Source organism: Lithobates pipiens, unplaced genomic scaffold (assembly GCF_037356315.1).
Source record: "Lithobates pipiens isolate NorthernLeopardFrog02 unplaced genomic scaffold, aLitPip1_a1.2 Scaffold_22, whole genome shotgun sequence".
In the NCBI taxonomy this organism is placed as follows: Eukaryota; Metazoa; Chordata; class Amphibia; order Anura; family Ranidae; genus Lithobates; species Lithobates pipiens.
Window position 1 is genome coordinate 119,850,218 of NW_027507784.1, and position 19,149 is coordinate 119,869,366.

General features: G+C 40.7%; 1 protein-coding gene across 4 annotated transcripts in view; it reads left to right on the forward strand.

Moving 5' to 3' along the window:
• Window positions 1-19,149, forward strand: part of COL18A1 (collagen type XVIII alpha 1 chain) — a 299,672-nt gene that overhangs the window by 241,548 nt on the left and 38,975 nt on the right. For 3 of the 4 annotated variants that reach the window (XM_077448146.1, XM_077448143.1, XM_077448145.1), the window contains 11 exons: window positions 1,712-1,765; window positions 2,886-3,044; window positions 4,046-4,099; window positions 4,783-4,827; window positions 4,909-4,980; window positions 6,927-7,067; window positions 9,308-9,355; window positions 12,606-12,632; window positions 12,877-12,912; window positions 14,774-14,836; window positions 15,307-15,342. In XM_077448146.1, the coding sequence (XP_077304272.1) occupies window positions 1,712-1,765; window positions 2,886-3,044; window positions 4,046-4,099; window positions 4,783-4,827; window positions 4,909-4,980; window positions 6,927-7,067; window positions 9,308-9,355; window positions 12,606-12,632; window positions 12,877-12,912; window positions 14,774-14,836; window positions 15,307-15,342 (735 nt within the window). The remainder of the gene's footprint in view (window positions 1-1,711; window positions 1,766-2,885; window positions 3,045-4,045; window positions 4,100-4,782; window positions 4,828-4,908; window positions 4,981-6,926; window positions 7,068-9,307; window positions 9,356-12,605; window positions 12,633-12,876; window positions 12,913-14,773; window positions 14,837-15,306; window positions 15,343-19,149) is intronic. The other variant, XM_077448144.1, reaches the window with a different exon arrangement.

A 19,149-nucleotide genomic window follows, 5' to 3' on the forward strand; every position in this document is an offset into this window, starting at 1 on the left:
CCAGTTGCGTACCCTCCGGGCACGGACTGCAGTAGTAACTCCTAGTCGGGCAAGCATCTCCTCTTTTAGCCGAGTATAGTCCTTAACCTCTTGCTCACTGAGGTCATAGTAGGCCTTTTGAGGTTCACCTGTTAAATAGGGCGCAATTACCTCTGCCCACTCAGCGGCTGGTAACTTCTCTCGCTCAGCCACGCGCTCAAATACTGTTAGATAGGCCTCAACATCGTCCTCAGCAGTCATCTTTTGCAGCGCTTTCTGCACAGTCCTTCTCCCAGAAAAAATCTCTGGAGCGGCTCCCATCACCACAGGCGCCTCTCGATTTGCTATCAGGTGCTCAATAAGTTGTTGTTGTGCAGCCATGGACTGTTCATGTCGTCTATTGGCCTCTATCTGAGCCTGCTGTTGTGCAGCGATCATCTGCTGTTGTTCAGCCATGGACTGTTCATGTCGTCTATTGGCCTCTGTCTGAGCCTGCTGTTGTTGCAAACTCACTTGCATAAACTGCTTCAGCATCTCCTCCATGTTGCTGGACTGTTTTTGGAGTGTAGTTGCAGCTTTCACCCAGGACATCAGCAGCTGTAGCCAAGTCTGTCCACACCGTTGCCCCTAGCAACCGCGTTGCCCGCTACCTCTCACCAATTGTAAGGGATCTTCCCGGGGTAGGGTGTGTTTGGACACAGTTCACAGCAGACTTGGAATTTGATAAAGCAGATCTTGGCGTTTATTCGTGGTACAAACAGTCCAGCAAACAAAAATATACAGCAACACCGTGCTTTCTAAGTACAACAAAAATAAAAGTCCTAACCCGGCTGGGCGCTTACTAACAGGTTCTGCTCACCTATCTGACACTTACAAACACAGCGTCTTTCGCCTGGATATCGCAGGGTGAGTTTTAGCTCCAGCAGTGGCTGTGCTTGCAGCTTCCTTCAACACACAGATTGTTCATTCCCTGGCTGAGAAGCAATCACCTGCAGACCCTACAGAGCCTTTAGCTTCCCAGGCTAATTAGGATCCAAGCTCACCTGATCCCAAACCCAGAACTGGATCGGGGGATGTGGAATGACAGGTCCCTCTACCAAACCTACCTGCCATTCCATATAAACCCAGGCCCGGCAAAATTAAATAACAACTCAGCAGCATATCGCTGCTGAGAAACTGATCCATCCTGGATTTACCATCTCACACTGTGTAGCAACCTAGGTGAGATGTACACCCCCTCGATCACTTCTCCAGTGACATGTCTACAATATATATATATATATATATATATATATATATATATATACATATACATATATATACATATATATATATACATATACATATATATACATATATATATATACATATATATATACATATATATACATACATATATATATATATATATATACACATATATATATATATATATATATATATATATACATACATATATATATATATGTTTTTCCGTTAATAGCCTTTACTTTGCCATAAAACTAAACTGTTACACAATTTGATAAGAAAATACTTTTTTTTTTTTCACTTTTATTGGTTGGACTAGATTGACCTTTTTCAACCAGGCTAACTATGTATGCAACTATGAATACTTGGTTTTATTTATTATTTTATTTATTCTTTTTCATAAAATATAGTTTTGAGATCTCATATGTGTTATTCAATTTGTACGTGGTGTATCTGAATGATGTTTTTCTTGTATGTATTTCAGACATTTATTGATATGGAGGGTTCTGGCTATGGCCCAGATCTGGAAAACTTTAGAGTAAGTTACCATTCAGATCACAACAGATATTTTTTTTTCTCCCGTGTGAACATTAAGAGGCTTATTTAATAAGGCAAAAAAAGCATTCAAATCAAAGTAATGTATAGCAACCAATCAAAAATAATCTTTCAGTTGTATTAGTACAGTAACCTGAAATCAGATTGGTTGTTATTCTTTATGTGATCATTGCTGTTTGTAATAACAAAAGAAAACCTTTAGTATGAGAAACATGGAACTCGTCATTGTTGATATCCAAAACTTCTAGTTATCTGGCAGTTTTGTTCCCTGTAATATTCAGTCATCACTCACGTATGGCTGTACAAATTAAACTGTTCCACCAATCAGCCTTTCATTCATCGGCCATACATGGTTCGAAACTCGACCGGTTCAGCAGGAGCTGGCTGAGATTTAAACCGTTAATTAAGGGTTGGCTGAATGTATGAAATCGATCGATCAACTTGAGTACAACCAGACAGGTTCTCTAGCAATTATCACTAGCGGCTGCTATAGCCACTAGAAATAATCACTGTCATCTCCTAGCGGGCTTCCCTCACCCACCCCCGTCCCTCTTCCCCTGTCAACACTGTCCATGTTGATGGGGGAATCGAGGTTACAGGAAAGTATAATTATACCCCACAAAGTTTTTACAAGAACTACATACACCTTGTTGTCTCCAACCAAAAAGTGACAAGCATTGTAGGACTCATGCAGACATACTATCATTCTCTTTTGCTCATTCAGTTACCTCCCTCTGGAAATCACAGATAAAGCATAGCCTACAGACTTGTGAAGGCTTATGGAGTGTCAGAGCTGTTATTAACCCAATATAAGACCAACACTGTAAGCATGTGCACAATGTATAAACATCCACACTCAACCAGTGTGAACATGTAGACGAATGTAGAATTGTTAAAAATGACTGAAAATCATGTTGTCAGCTCATATCTATGGTTACCCTAAGTTTGTTGGACAAAGTCATAGATATCTGATTTTGAGTTAGAATGTAGCCAGATGAAAAAATGTAATAATATGTTATATAATGTAAATTGTAAACAACTAAAAGTAAGTCCTGATATGGTCCTAAACTTGTCTTCTTGTTTCTTTTATATCTGATTTGCAGGGACCATCTGGTTTGCCTGGTCCACCTGGCCCTCCTGGAGTACCTGGATTACCAGGGGTACCAGGAACCTTTGGTGGAAACAGCACTGGAATCCCAGGACCCCCTGGTCTGCCCGGTAGGCCTGGACAAGATGGACTGGCTGGACCCCCTGGCCCACCGGTAAGGTTAAATAATGTTCTGATATTTTACTGGTTGTGCTGTGGTCTGTACAACTGGGCAGATTTTTGCCCTTTGGGCATTGGGTAAACTTTCCAAATGACCCTGTTTTGATGGGATGCATTTTGGAAAAATGAGGCATGGGGCTTGGAAAAAATGTGTACATCATAAATAGCTTTTAATTGAATAATGGTTTGAGCAAAATGGAGACAGGGTGGTCTTAAACAGCTATTGCATAGAGCAATAGGAGATATAAGAAGCTAATTTATGGCTGAGTAGATGTTAGTCATACATAAGGCAACCATGGACAGATACAAAAGCTTCACACTTCTTAAAATTATTGTACATACGGCACCCATTTTTTGACTAGACCAACATACAGGTACGGGATTTGTTTTCCAGCAGTTACTTAAGCGACAACATTGTAAACTGTTAAGCTATGCCCCTTAACAAGGAGGTCTAGCCAATGCTATGGCAGCTAGTACTGTGCATGGGTAACAGGCACACTTTAACCACTTTTAGATTTACATGTTCTACATAGTTCCAGACTGACACATAAGGATTAGTTTACTAAAGGCTAATATGCCTTTCACTATGGAAGCTCTACTGACTTCCATTATCCAATCACGTGAAAGCAAAAAAAAAAAGATTTTTTGATTATTTCGTTGAATTTAGTGAAACAAGCAAAGTGTAGCAACCCAGACCAATTCATCTTTTGCTGATTTGACGATAAACAGAAATTGATTTTCTACACTTTGTGCAGTCCTTGTTTACAGGTTTATTCAATAAATCCAAAAGGGTTTTTATAATTTAGTCCTCAAATCACCTATGGGCAACCCATTACTGGAGGTTCACTTTTAGAATAAATAATCGTTTTCATTTTTACAATTTGAAATTCAATTTTCAAATGCTAAAATGATAAATCTTTACTTATTTACTAGCTTATCTGTAGTTTAAGAGCATATTTTTACAGAATGTTTGAAAGCATGAACTTTTTTCTGTAGGGTCCCCCTGGAAAAGATGGAATCCCAGGCACCTCTGGAATTGCTGGAGAGAGGGTGAGAAATATATTTTAGATAAAATGTTCAATGTTAGTACATTTGTATGCCATATTCTTTTTATTTACAATGTTTAACCGGTAAGAGACAATAACCTGGTGGATAGTCTGCTTACATCTACCTAAAACATACATATTTTGAGTGAATGGCACAGTTAAAGTCTAGTCTAGTTCCAAGACAATGTTAAAAATATATATATTTCTCTTGGTATGCTTTTTAATTAACATTTGATGTGCGGGAGAAGGGTACAGAAAGGAAAAAAAAGTAAAGGTTACACATGTCAAAATTACATTTGCATTAGGTAGAAAGGCAGAGTCAAACAGAAATATACAACCTTTCATACAGAGGACAAATGTAGGTACATAACAAAGAGAAGTTATTGGGAAAGGATGGCATAGACAGCAATAAAATATTGGCAGAACATTTAACGTCTCTCTTTTCTGCTAAAAAATGTTTTGCTGTTTTTCTTGCTGTCCCATTGGAGAGAATTCCCATCACTTCCTTTCCTTGCAGGAAATTAGGGAAAATCTCATTATTAGGAACGTAGACATTAATAAAGAAAACTACGGAGGTTCTAAGCCTTCCCCTTTTGTTCAATGCTAAATCTAACTTTTATTAAATAGTATCACACATACAGAAGAAATGAAACGCATACCTTACTGATGTCAATTTCCATTGTTTAGGGTACTGATGGTGATATCGGACTTCCAGGAGCGCCTGGGTCTAAAGTAAGTTAAACTTTCATTAATTTTTCTATTGTTGATGTTTCTTTAAAACATGTTCTCAGAAATAATTTCACTATCTCGCAGAGCACCTTATCTCCAATCCCCTCTTATTTGAGGGAGATTCTGTCTCGTATCTCCTATGATGTAGTCTCGCAGGTAACAATTGGTGAACTCCCAGCATGCATTGTAAAATGATGCTGTGTTTGGCTGTTCCAGCATGTAGTATAGGAAACTTAACTCAACGCTTACTAAGCATGTAAGAAAAAAAAAAAAAACTGGTGTACTTTGCTAAAGACCAGTGTTGCTGTGTTAAAGTGGAACTAAAGGCAGGAATACTCACCTTTGCTACAATGGTTGGATGCCCACGAGGTCCCTCGTTGGTGCAAAAATCTTTTTCCCAGCTTCTTCTGGGTGACTGGCTTTGGCCATCTAGATTGGCCAGTTTGGGATGATGTCACTCTTGAGCATGCACGTGACTTCTTTCATCCCGGTACACTGGCACTATGCTGGAAATGTAAATGGAGCTGCACATGCACAGCTCCATGTACACTCTATAGAGGATTGTAAACAGAAAGGTAAGTGTACTTTTGCAATAAAACAAAAATAAAAATAAATCTGCAATAAAGTCTGCTTGTTCATAATTTTTTTTTTATGTTAGGCTTTAGTTCCACTTTAAGTATGACAAATACAGGCTTATACAGTTGAGAGTTGCAAAGGGCAAATACTTTATGTTGTGCAAACTGTGATGACCTTTAGCAGCCAATCCAGTTGTACTTCACTGCAATCAAATCAGTTAAGCAGTGATTTCTGATTGGTTATGCATGTTGTACATCATCACTAGTCTGTGTACTTCATGAATAAGTCTGTCACAAAGCATGCAGTGAAAAGGTGTGCAGTGCAGTCTTTGTCTTCCATAATATGTAGTGCAGTACTGTATATTGTTGTTTGTAATGTGGTCCCTTCAGGAATGGCCTGTAGTTGTGTGTGATACAGAGGGAATGGTTATATATGTTCACAGCATGGACTGGAAAAGTTATGTCAAATTGGACTACTAATATTTTCATGTGCAGAAACACTATACACAATGCATTGCATATTCTCATCGTGTGTACAAGGCTTTAAAGTGGTTGTAAAGGCAGAAGGTTTTTTATCTTCATGCATTCTATGCATGAAGATAAAAAAAACCTTCTGTGTGCAGCAGCCCCCCCTCAGACTTACCTGAGCCCCTTCTAGATTCAGCAATGTTGTAGGATTGTCTCGGCTGCCTGGGACTCCCTTCCTCATTGGATGAGACAGCAGCATGGTAGGGGCATTCAACAGAAGGGAGGGGCCAGGAGCACCAAAGAGGGACCCGAAAAGAGGAGGACCTGGGCTGCTTTGTGCAAATCCACTGCAGAGGACAGGTAAGTATAACATGTTTGTTATTTTAAACTAAAAAATAACAGAGACTTTACAATCACTTTACAATCACTGTTTAGGTAAAAATGGCACTTATAAATTATTTTACAGTCCTTATAGAAGAGCATCAATTATGAAAAAAAAAAAAGTATGACTTTTTTTTGTCATCAACCTAAGCAGTCATAAATCCAAAATAGATTTGTAGAGACATATATTATTTTTGTATTTGGTGCCCTACCTGTGACTAGTCCATTTTCATGTGTATACAATTACAACTGACATTGAATTTTATAGATAGGCAACTCCTATTCTCATATTGATTAGTGGTTCCAAATTATTAATAACTACTGCAGTAGGGAACAGAAACAAAAGATACACTCTGCATCTTTCCAAATAACTGTTCTGCTAAAGCAGAATGATGCAATTGAAGGTTTTTATACACATGATTACGTAGGTATCACATTAATATTACAATTTTACGTTTATGGTAACAAGGGGCGTAACATAGGCAGACTAATTCTAATCAGGACTTGAAAGAATGCAAACATGTAATGAAAACATTATTAGTACCGTGTGCCCAGTGATACAAAATAGAATATAACAATATACAGAACTTACAAATTTCCTTTACACAACAATAACATTGTCCTAGCTTGGACTTCATAAAATTATTATGTATTATAATTGATTTCTCCTAACTACAGGGAAGCACGGGAGAACCTGGTATTCCTGGAACTCCTGGAGAAATGGGATTAGCTGGGCTTCCTGGACCAATCGGACCCCGTGGATTGCCTGGACCCCCAGGTCCACCTGGCCCTTCTGGACGTGGAACTGCTGATGGATTTGTAAGTTTTTGTTTTGGTTTAAGTGTTATTGATGATTTGTGTTGCACATCTGTAAATTATGTAAAAGGCTAATTTCACCTTTAAGAAAAGAATGAATCAATGAATGCACATATTTTAAAAGGATTTTTTTTTCACCAAAGCATTGCACCCATGATAAGAAGATCATGCGTACAATGTCAGGCTCCTGAAGACACGAGCTTCATCTTTCTCACCGTACCTCTGTATGGGCTTTCTGTTGAAAAGCTGGAAGACTTGTGAAGAATGGACTACAAGCACGCTAAACAGCACAGTTGCAGTCCATTGAAACTATAGGTTCATCTGCCGGGGTGGAAGACGGGTCTTGTATTTTCCTTTTTTAACATGAAATACGCGTCTGTGCAGGTGGAGCCCCGCAGAGCCACGATGATTGTAAAAGTGGCAGCAGCTGCATGGGTAAAGAACCCCTGCCGGGGGTAGGGGGGGGGGGATCAGTTGATGAGGAGGATCATGAGCTGGAACATGTCACATGTTACACCAAATATGGATGTAACATATAACATGTTCCAAAAAATGAACTTATCCTTTAATAATAAAAATAAGTTTGCAGTTCATCTGCTGGAGGCTCTTCGTATTCTCCTAAAATATTATTATGTCCACTCACTGTTTTAGTTAAAAAAACTCACCTTGACACTGTTGCAAAATGTCCACTAAGCGTCCATAGCCATTTGATTAGCATATCTAGCAGCCCAGCATGATAGATGTAGATAAACGATAACTAAGTTTATCCGGTAACATCCTGCAACCAATGATAGAATGTGACATTTCAGGTCAGGTGATGGAATGCATTTCCAATCAAAAAAGGAAGATAAAACGGTACTATTATGCCAATATGGTGCCACATCCAGTATCAAACAAAAAGAGAAAATCCCCTAAGGTGGACTTTAAAGGCACACTAATGTTTTTGAAAATTAAAGAGTATTGAAAGTATTATAGTACAAAAAATAATTTATTCATAGTTACACATGATAGCTAAAATATGGAATGCATAAACAATTAATAACATTGTCACCATATGTTAACAAGACACATATATGAAGTCCTCTTGAACCCATTGCATTTCGGAGTACAGTTCCTTCTTCAGGGGTCTATGAAGAGGAAAGTATTTCTATAACATAGTTGAAAAACAGTCAGTATCTAATGGTACAAAATTACAATAAGAAAAACACCTGTAAGGGTAATTGGCGAGTACACTTACATGTGTTATTAGGTGACAGAGTGAATGCAACATTTCATTGAGTTACATTTTAAAACCAGAAAAGATGTATATATCAGTAACAGCTGGAACTGCTGGTTCTCTACTTCAAAAACATAGACATCAAAAAGAGGCTTTGTGAGGCGATATGAAATCACCCAGAGAGCCGACTCATCGCTCCCTCCAGGTCCCACAGAAGGGGAGTGGCCAGGAGAATTCACTGGGGCCAAAGGTGGAGCGATCCTGCAACAAAAGGCATAAATGATTCTAAAATGTAATGTTGGCCAAGGACAAAGATACATTGCTGTGATTATTTGTGTGTTCATCCCTATAGTCTTATTTTGGATGTTATCTTTTACCTATATATTGACATTGGAATTCGACCAGGGTGAAGGAAAAGTTTCTATTTTAGACAAGATGATGTTGCTTTATATATTCTTTTAGCCATCATCATCTTGTCTAAAATAGAAACTTTTCCTTCACTTTGGTCGAACGCCAACGCCGCGTTGGATACAAGAGGACTTTATATGTCTTGTTAACATACGGTGACAATGTTATGAACTATTTATGCATTCCATATTTTATTTTATTTTAGCATATTTTAGCTATCATGTGTAACTATGAATAAATTTATTTTGTGCTATACTTCTAATACTCTTTAATTTTCAACAAATGTAGTATGCCTTTAAAGTCCACCTTAGGGGATTTTCTCTTTTCGTGCATTTCCAATCAATGCAGTATATAGTATGTATACCTACTGGCTTCCTTTTGTGCCAAGTGATGGACTTTGAAATTAAAACATATAAAATTAATATAATGTTAATATTATCTGTGGAGGCGTGGACAAAATTATGTACAAAAATTATATCAGTGTGATATCAGGCTGAACTCTTCCAAATTATTTTGGAATTTTTTTCTTTAATTGTAATTGTAAGTTGTATTGACTTATACCATTTTGTAGTACTTATTTGCTTTCCTTACTTAGCCGTGTTACTTATCTTTTGTTTAGGATGACATGGAAGGTTCAGGTTTTGCTTTTGGTGGCCGAGCCATACAGGTAAACCAGTCTCTATAGTACCTTTTTATACAGTTCAACAAGATATTATATGAACACCAGAAATGGTCAGAGGCCGTTATAATTAGCAACACTACTGAAAAAAATAGAACGTGCACCACCATGGTGTGAAATCTTCACTAAGGGCCAGTTCACAGGCAACTGTTGCAATTGAACTCCTTAGACCTGCTATGGATTTATTTGACCTAATATGATTTTGTATATGATTGCTGTACTGCATGTAGGCCTTATTTGACCTAATATGATTTTGTATAGGATTGTTTTACTGCATGTACAGTGGATATAAAAAGTACACACCCCTGTTAAAATGTCAAGTTTATGTGATGTAAAAAAATGAGACAAAGATACCGTATATACTCGAGTATAGGCCGACCCGAATATAAGCCGAGGCCCCCAATTTACCCCCAAAAAAACTGGCAAACTTATTGACTCGTGTATAAGCCGAGGGTGAGACATGCCTGTCCATCCCTGTGTGTCCGTCCATCCCTGTGTGTCCGTCCATCCCTGTGTGTCCGTCCATCCCTGTGTGTCCGTCCATCCATCCCTGTGTGTGTGTGTGTCCATCCATCCATCCATCCCTGTGTGTGTGTGTGTCCATCCATCCATCCATCCCTGTGTGTGTGTGTGTCCATCCATCCATCCATCCCTGTGTGTGTGTGTCTCCATCCATCCATCCCTGTGTGTGTGTGTCTCCATCCATCCATCCCTGTGTGTGTGTGTCTCCATCCATCCATCCCTGTGTGTGTGTGTCTCCGTGTGTGTGTGTGTGTGTGTGTGTGTGTGTGTGTGTGTGTGTGTGTGTGTGTGTGTCCAGCCTACCTGTGTCCCGAGCCTCCGTCCCGTGCCTTGCCTCCTTGCCTCCGTCCCGTGCCGTGCCTTGCCTCCGTCCCGTGCCGTGCCTTGCCTTGCCTTGCCTCCGTCCCGTGCCTTGCCAGGATCGCCGCTCTTCGTCGGCGCCCCGGCGGCCATTCTAAAATTCAAAAGCCGCGCCTCCGCCTTCGCCTGTGATAGGCGGAACACTGAATTTCCCAGCAGCCTGTGTTCCGCCTATCACGGACATCGTCTCATCCTCGTCCGTAGTACGAGGATGAGCGGATGTCCGTGATAGGCGGAACACTGACTGCTGGGAAATTGAGTGTTCCGCCTATCACAGGCGGAGGCGGAGGCGGAGGCGCGGCTTTCGAATTGTAGTATGTCCGCCGTCTGTCTGCTCGATACGCTGATCGAGCAGTCAGACGGCGATGACTCGAGTATAAGCCGAGGGGGGCACTTTCAGCCTCAAAAAAGAGGCTGAAAATCTCGGCTTATACTCGAGTATATACGGTAAATCATTTCAGAACTTTTTCCACCTTTAATGTGACCTATAAACTGTACAACTCAATTGAACAACAAACTAAAATCTTTAAGGCTGCATAAGTGTGCACACCCTTATTACTTTGTTGAAGCACCTTTTGATTTTATTACAGCACTCAATCTTTTTGAGTATGAGTCTATCAGCATGGCACATTTTGACTTGGCAATATTTGCCCACTCTTCTTTGCAAAAACACTCCAAATCTGTCAGATTGCGAGGGCATCTCCTGACTGATGCCTTTTAATAATGAGATCCCTCTGATGCTTTGGAAGCTCTCTGCGGACCATAGCTTTTGCTGTAGGATGCGACTAAGGAAATGTCAGGAAAAACCTACTAGAACAACTGAACTTTATTTGGGGTAAATCAAAGGCACTTTAAATGATGGCACATCACATTCAAACTTATGTTAAATAGGAGCTGGTGTGACTCCTATTTAACATGAGTTTGAATGTGATTGCTTAATTCTGAACACAGCTACATCCCCAGTTATTAGAGGGTGTGCACACTTATGCAACCAGATTATTTTTGTTTTTTTATTTTACTTCCCCTCTAAAAGATTTCAGTTGGTTTTTCAATTGAGTTGTACAGTTTATAGGTCACATTAAAGGTGGAAAAAGTTCTGAAATTATCTTTGTCTCCTTTTTTTACATTACAGAAACCTGACGTTTTACCAGGAGTGTGTAGACTTTTTATATCTGCTGTAGGCATTGCCTATCTTGCCTATTGCCTATCTAGGCATATCTTTCTTATCATTTCCTAAGCTGCAGTGGAAAAATGAGAGCTGCCATCTGTCCGGCTTCTGTCGGACAAGCATGCTTGAAAACCAGCATCCGTCCGACTCCCAATTAGCGCTCTCAGGCAATGGCTGAGAGCGCTGAGCGGAGTGTTCTGGTGGTGGGCTGTCCCCCGTCAGAACACAACAGCTCAGTGGGGGAGATCGCTGTATTAAACACGCATGGTTAGTACAGCGGCTCTGACAAGATTTGTCAGTACACACTAAGGCCCCTTTCACACTGGGGCGGTAAAGAGGTATTCGCCCGCTAGCGGGGCTTTTTTACCCCCGCTAGCGGCTGAAAAAGGGTTAAAAACGCTCGCAAAGCACTGCTGCAGCTGTGCATTGCCAGCGGTACAGCCGCGATGCCCCATTGATTTCAATGGGTAGGAGCAGTGAATACACCACTCCTTCACCGCTCCAAAGATGCGGCTAGCAGGACTTTTTTTTACTGTTCTGCCAGTGCACCACTCAAGTGTGAAAGCCCTCTGGCTTTCACACTGGAGTGTAAGGAGCCGCTTTTTTCAGGCGCCATACAGGCGCTATTTTTAGTGCTGTAGCGCCTGAAAAACGCCTCAGTGTGAAAGGGGCCTAATAATGTGTACTCAGCTTTAAATTGGCTTATATTTTCTAGAGGCACAAAGACCTTTTGGCTGCTTACAGTCAACAGCGCAACTTTTATTTTGCCTGTTGTTAGTAAATACGGAGATCTGCCATAGCTAACCTTTCCTTCTGAATGCGCTTGTTGCCTGGCTTTGATACTGATCCACTATCCACATTATTTTCTAGGACACTAACCGGGAACTAATAAATATATGAGGCGTTATCACTCCTGGCTGCATGCTTTCTCCAGGTTTGGTGTCAAATACGGACAGGCAGCTAGCATTTTCCTGTAGAAGCCATCAGCAATGGCAGTCCCTATATATATCTCAGCACAGGTTTTCTTTTAATTTAAATGGAAATGTTTGTATTGTGTGGAATTCATCTTTGATGAAGATATGATGTTGGAAAATGATGATAAATTTTGTTGATCTTAGGCAATTTTTGATAAGCCGTGTTTTGTTCTTCATATGATCTAACATGCTTCTCCAAACTTTCATTTATCAGGGAAGGCCTGGAATTCCTGGGGAAAAGGTCAGAATTATTTTCTCATTACTCAGTGTGTATGGAATGTGTGAACATTGTGGGGAGAGATTTGGTCTGTCTGTGTTAAATTTGAGTGCACACAGCTGCTTTTTCAAAGTTCAATATGTTTACTATTGATCAAGGCCGAGTCCGCAGGGCAGGAGGATGTGAGCCTGATAGGCACTTTATAGCAATGACCTTTATTTGGTAGATACATAATATGTGAGTCATTTTTATACTCTTTTTGCCACAGGGAGATTCAGGATTTCCAGGACTTCCAGGACCAAAGGTAGTTCATTATGACAACGTATCATTATAAGATAGTGGCTATTTAGATTTTGTATTTGTCATACATATAAACTGTTAAAGCTTAGGTTTAATCTGCTTATTTTTGCCTTCCCTGTCCCCGCCCCCCCCCCCCTCCCTTCATTAATATGCTTAAAAAAATGTACATACCTTATTCTAAACTTAAAGTAATACTAAAGTCTCATTTTTTCTCTATAAAAATAACAAACATGTTATACTCACCTCCTGTGCAGTTGGTTTTGCACAGAGCAGCCCAGACCCTCCTCTTCTTAGGTCCCTTGCTGGCACTCTTGGCCCTTCCCTCCTGCCGATTGCCCCCACATCAAGCAGCTTGCTATGGGGGCACCCAAGCCAGGCCGCAGCTCTGTGTGTCCATTCAGACATAGAGCTGTGGTTCTGTCCCGCCCCCTCTCTCTCCTGATTGGCTAACTGACTTTGATGACAGCAGCAGAAGCCAAAGGCGCTGCTGCTGTGTTTCAGCCAATCATGAGGGAAAGTCCAGGATGGCCAAGGCGCTTGTGTACATCGCTGGATGGAAATGGGGTACAGGAAAGTATTAGGGGGGCTGATGGGAGCTGCTGCATACAAAGGGTCTTTTTATCTTAATGCATAGAATGCATTAAGATAAAAAAAACGTATGCCTTTAGAATCACTGAGTCGGCCATACTTGCATAGAAATTCATCCTGTTCAGCCGGGACTGGCTTAATTTCAACCCTTGTATGGGCAGGCTGCTTGTACCCAAGTCATTCCATCGATCAACTTGGGTACAGCCAGCCTATTGGATTTTTGGCAGTAATCAATGTGTTCTGCAGGCCGGGAAGGCTCCCTGAGCCCCCCGTACAGACAAAACACAACAGTGTTGTGGGAGGCATTCCCCCCATCAGCACTGAATGTGTTGATGGGGAAATCAAGTAGCGTAAGCAATAAGAAAATCAAGTCATCTATGGCCTGCTTTGGTGTTGTTGTCAGTGGGTCACTGTGCTTCTATATGCAATGCAGGCAGATTATGGCTGGTTTGCAAGGCGCTGTATGTAGCTTTCTCATCTCATCTTCTCTCAAGAACCTTAAGCCCTGATGCAAGCAATGGGCGAGTTCTTGGGAAGAGTTGTGCAAATATCAAAATGCCTTAATGGGTGCATATCAGCCTGGAGGCGCAGGCATTCTAGGCAGACTGTATTTGCATACAGACAGCCCTAGATATTGCCCGCATGTGATGCTAATCCTTCACTGTTGAAAGAACCAAAATTCTAGGGAGGAAAGGGCTATATGATGCTAGGTATCCTCCAGTCAGGAAATGAGTCAAGCTCTATCTAACAGACTGAAGATTTTATCGCACACTGTGTAGAGCTCACATTGTGCAATGAAAGACTGAAGGTTAAACTCTAAAGTGTATATATATCAAGTCAGGACATCCCGGGCTTACAGGAGATGGGTTAAATAATGCTGGCTGTCTGACTGAGGACATCTAGTGGCAGCAAAAGGTATATTGGCAGATATTTCTGGTTTGTACTGAATAGTGCAGCAAAGTGGGTTTTGTTATTTTATCTTTTATTGGGCTATTTATTTTTGATCTTGATATATTTGGTTGGAGTTTTGCTTTAAAATGCCCATTCCAGGCTGGTATCATTGGGAAAAGAAGTGAACCCATCAAAATCTGAGTGAATAAATCAAAATCATTAATCAATAGAGCAAAGTTATCTGTGTCATCCTTTCCAATGGTTACAGTGATCAGGTCTTTATTAGCATGGCCATTGTATGGGAGTTGATGAGAAATGGAGTCATGTGATAATAAGTTATGTATTGGTGCTTGCTTCTAATGAGATCTAACTCTTGCTTGAATCAGGGGGATCGAGGAATTCCTGGTTTGGATGGAAGACCTGGATTGGATGGATTCCCTGGTCCTGAGGTAAATGCCGGAATATCATTACTGAAATCAACCTCCTTTGTATGTTCTTCGGTATCTTTATCTACAGTGATTCTGTCACAATGGGGACCTTCGTGAAAGTAATGTGTCTATTTGTAACATTGCTGTAAACAGATGCCAAGAATCAAAAGGACATATATACTGCTGCTTATCGCATACAATTCCTCAGTTCATTTTCTGTCTACTAATTTGTATTATTTATTTTATTTTTGATTTGATTTATTATTGGGTTTTCATGTGCTCATACCTGCCTATTCTTCTTGCATTCATTTTCTTAAAACTTTCATGTTGGCTGTTGCAGACATTCATTCTTAATTTTATATCATATCATTGTATATTTGTAGATTTTCCTCCTTAGAATGTTATATTCTCAGTCGTACTTAGTTTTCCCAATTTAAACTTATAAACTATTTAAAGAATTTAAATTTCAATAACATATTCTTTCTTCAAAGGGTCAAAAGGGAAACAAAGGTGATCAAGGAGAACGGGTAAGCATCAGCAGATCCATCTTCTTTCTTCTAAGCCTAACTAAACAAGTAATAACAGTAATGCCGCGTACACACGACCAGGCTTTCCATCACAATAAACTCTTACGGTCTTTCCGACGGAGCTCTGCTGAAACGCACTTGCCTACAGATGATCACACCAAAGTTCATTCGTTTAGAATGTGGTGACGCACGACAGGACTAGAATAGGAAGTTCGATAGCCAGTAGCCAATAGCTGCCCTTGCGTCGTTTTGGTTCGTCGGAATAGCATACAGACGAACAGTTTTCCCGATAGGAATTGATTCCGTTGGAAAGATTTAAAACATGTTCTATTCCTTGGTCCGTCAGAATGTTTGAAGAAAAAGTCCGCTGAAGCTCACACACGATCGGAGTATACGATGAAATGATTCCGTCTGACCTTTTTGCTGGAAAGTCCGGTCATGTGTACGCGGCTTAATTAGGCTCCGTTCACAGCTAGGTGGTTTTTGGGCATTTTTCTGCTGTAAGCCTCAGCTCTAAAAACGCCTAACAAGACAAATCCCATTAATTTCAATGGCCCCTGTTCACATCTGAGCATTCAGTCGCCTGAAGCAAAATGCCTGTCACTCAAAGTACAGGAGCTTCTTTTTTGGCAGATTGCTGCTTTCACATTGGTGACTTTTTCACCTTGAAAATGCCTGTACAAAAACACTGCAAAAACTCTTGTAAAATAGCAACGCCTAGATGTGAACAAAGCATAAAGGTTCTTAAAGTGGGCCTGTAAAGTGGAAACTGTGCACAAAAAAGTATGGGCCAGGGGTGAATAGCCAATGTTGCCTGGGGGCTCCCTGTAAGATGGTTTCAGCCTTATTCTGCATTCTGCACTCCAAAGACAGGCTGGTAGGTTTATTGGCTTCTGTCCGAAATTGGCCCTAGTACCTGTATATGAATATGAGTTGGGGACCTTGGATTGTGGGCTCCTTGAGGGTAGGGACTAATGTATGTGTAGAGCGCTGCATAAATTGACATTGCTATATGGGTACCTTAAATAAATAATATATAATAGAGGAGCATCTTAATGAGACACAATGGGGGTTTTTTACTAAAGGAAAATCCACTTTGCACTGAAAGTGCACTTGGAAGTAAAGTCGCTGTAGATTTGAGGGGGATATGCAAGGAAAATAAAAAAAACAGCATTTTAGCTTGCAGATGATTGGATGATAAAATCAGCAGAGCTTCCACTCATTTCAAATCTACTCCTCAGATTTAGAGCAACAGCACTTCCAAGTGCACTTTCAGTGCAAAGTGGATTTGCGTTTTGTAAATAACCCCCAATGTACAGGGATAGGGACAATTGTAGACATGAACCCACACTCACTCAGGTTGAACTAGATGGACTGGTGTCTTTATTCAACCTTACTAACTGCTAACTTTGTAACTATGTGTTAGTAGCCATGTTGGCAGCGAAGACGGGCTTGCTTCTTCATCCTCATGTCAGACCACCCCACCCCATCCCATAATTACCCCAACTAGATATTAGACTAAGACAGTAAATCTTCTTCTTTTGGGTATGGGTCCTCTTTAACCTCCCTGGCGGTATGATTATTTCTGATTTTTAGGTGCTGAAAGCAGTACAATTATTTTTCATGGAAATTTGGTGTTTTATATTGTAGTCCTGTAATTCTTAGGAATAACTCACTTAAATCTGTCCAAACCAGAGTCTAGCAGACATCCCCGGTATGATGAAGTTTGAAAAAATAAATCATAAATTATAATATAATAAATAACTGTAAATAATTATACCAAATAATAATATAACAATAATAAAAATGATTCAATAATGTAATCAAATCAAAAACACAGACATTTGCTCAGTTGCAGAATTGTCACTGTCATTACTTTTCAGTATTTCATGACGGATCTCCCCACAAATCGCTATCGCTCAATTCTGCGATTGATTCCAATTTATTATCGCTGTTTTCTAGCTGGTCTAAAATAATTTTTGATGTAAAGGGACAGTTTTGGTTGCTATGGACAATCTCCAGTTTCCAGGCATAAAGAACAGTTTTTATAATATAAAACTGCATGCAGGACACTGGACAGAACACTAGGGACAAAGGGGATGTGAAATAATTACATACAGCAATGTAATCTGTAAGATTACATTATACTATATGTATAGTGTGTTTCACTTTTTGAATTTGGCGCCGTTCTCCATCCCCGTGTGACGCAACACTCGCAGGGAACGGAACTCGGCTCCGTGATAGAACGAGCGGAGGACGGCTCGCTCGTACAGCGGGGGGACATCGCTGGATCCAGGGAACAAGGTAAGTAAACTCTCCCTGGATTCAGCGATGCAGTCCCGGTCTGGCTCGGGGTTACCGCTTTTGGTATAAAATTTCCACCCCGAGCCAGACTCGGGAATAACGCCAGGGGGGTTAATGCGTGACTAAACTACTCAATATTTTCCTTTTCTTCAAATGTCCGATCCATGAGAACCCCCTTCTTGCACCAACTTCTTCTGGGTGCCAGTCTTTGGCCCCTTTGATTGGCCAGTGCAAGATGAAATCACTCCCATGCATGAGCAGACTTCAGTCATTCTGGAACGCAGGCACTGTTCTAGAATGAAAATTGAGCATGCACAGCTCAGTGTACATTCTACAGAACACTGTGAGTAGGCAGACAGGTATATTTTATTGAAGAAGAGACATTGCCTGCCTGTTCACAGTTTATTATTAGAATTTAGCTTTGAAATAGAACTACAGACAAAACCTTTTTTATTTTTCATTTTGGATAGAGTAAGGGAGGGTTATAACTAGGGTTGCACCAATACCACTTTTTTAAGACCGAGTACCGAAACTTTTTTTCAAGTACTCGTCGATACCGATTACCCATACTTTTTTTTAATGTCCTGTGACAGTGGCACATGTCAGTAGTTTTTTTTTTTTCAATTAAATTTTTTCCAATTTTTTTATATCTTTTTTTTTTACAATGTTTCCTTTTTATGGGGGGGGGGGGGGGGGCTGACAGTGTCAGTGAGTTTTTTGTTTTGTTTTTACAATTTAACTTTGAAATATTTATTACAAATCTTTTTTTTTCTCACTTTGTTGAGATATTAGGGGTCTAAACAGACCCCTGACATCGCCCCTTTGAGACAGGAAAAGGGACTGAGGATACAGATTTCCCAGGAGGAGGAGTTGGAGAGCCAGGAAGGATGCAGGGGGACCAAAGGAGGACACGGGGAGACCGGAGGAGGACATGGGGGGACAGGAGGATGACACAGGGGGGACCCAGATTATGAAACAGATAGGAACATGGAGAGCCAGGGAGGACACAGGGGGACCCAGAGGAAGATGCAGGGAGCACAAAGTGAAACAGCTGGGGGTGATCGATGCGGCGGTGGGGGCAGTTAAAAGCATCACTCTCCCTGACAGCCGCAGGAGGGAGAGGAGGAGAAGAGGCTGTCAGAAAAGCTATACAGGGAGATCAGTGCTTGTAACTCTCCTCCCACCACTGCACCGATCACCCCTGAGGCTGCCAAAGTATCAGGTCAAGCATCGGAGCATTTGCACGAGTACAAGTACTTGCGCAAATGCTCGGTATCAACACCGATACCATTACTAGTATCGGTATCGGTGCAACCCTAGTTATAACCCCTGTTGTTTTTTTTTCTTGGCATCTCCACTGGGGAGATTAACCTTCACTTCCTGTCTCATTGCCAAGATGGGAAGTGAGAGAAAATACCTTAAAATTAAGGGAATTCCTCAGGGACCCTCGGACCTTCAGAACTGGTGTCCCTATTGGAAGATATCCCCTCTATTACTTTTCTG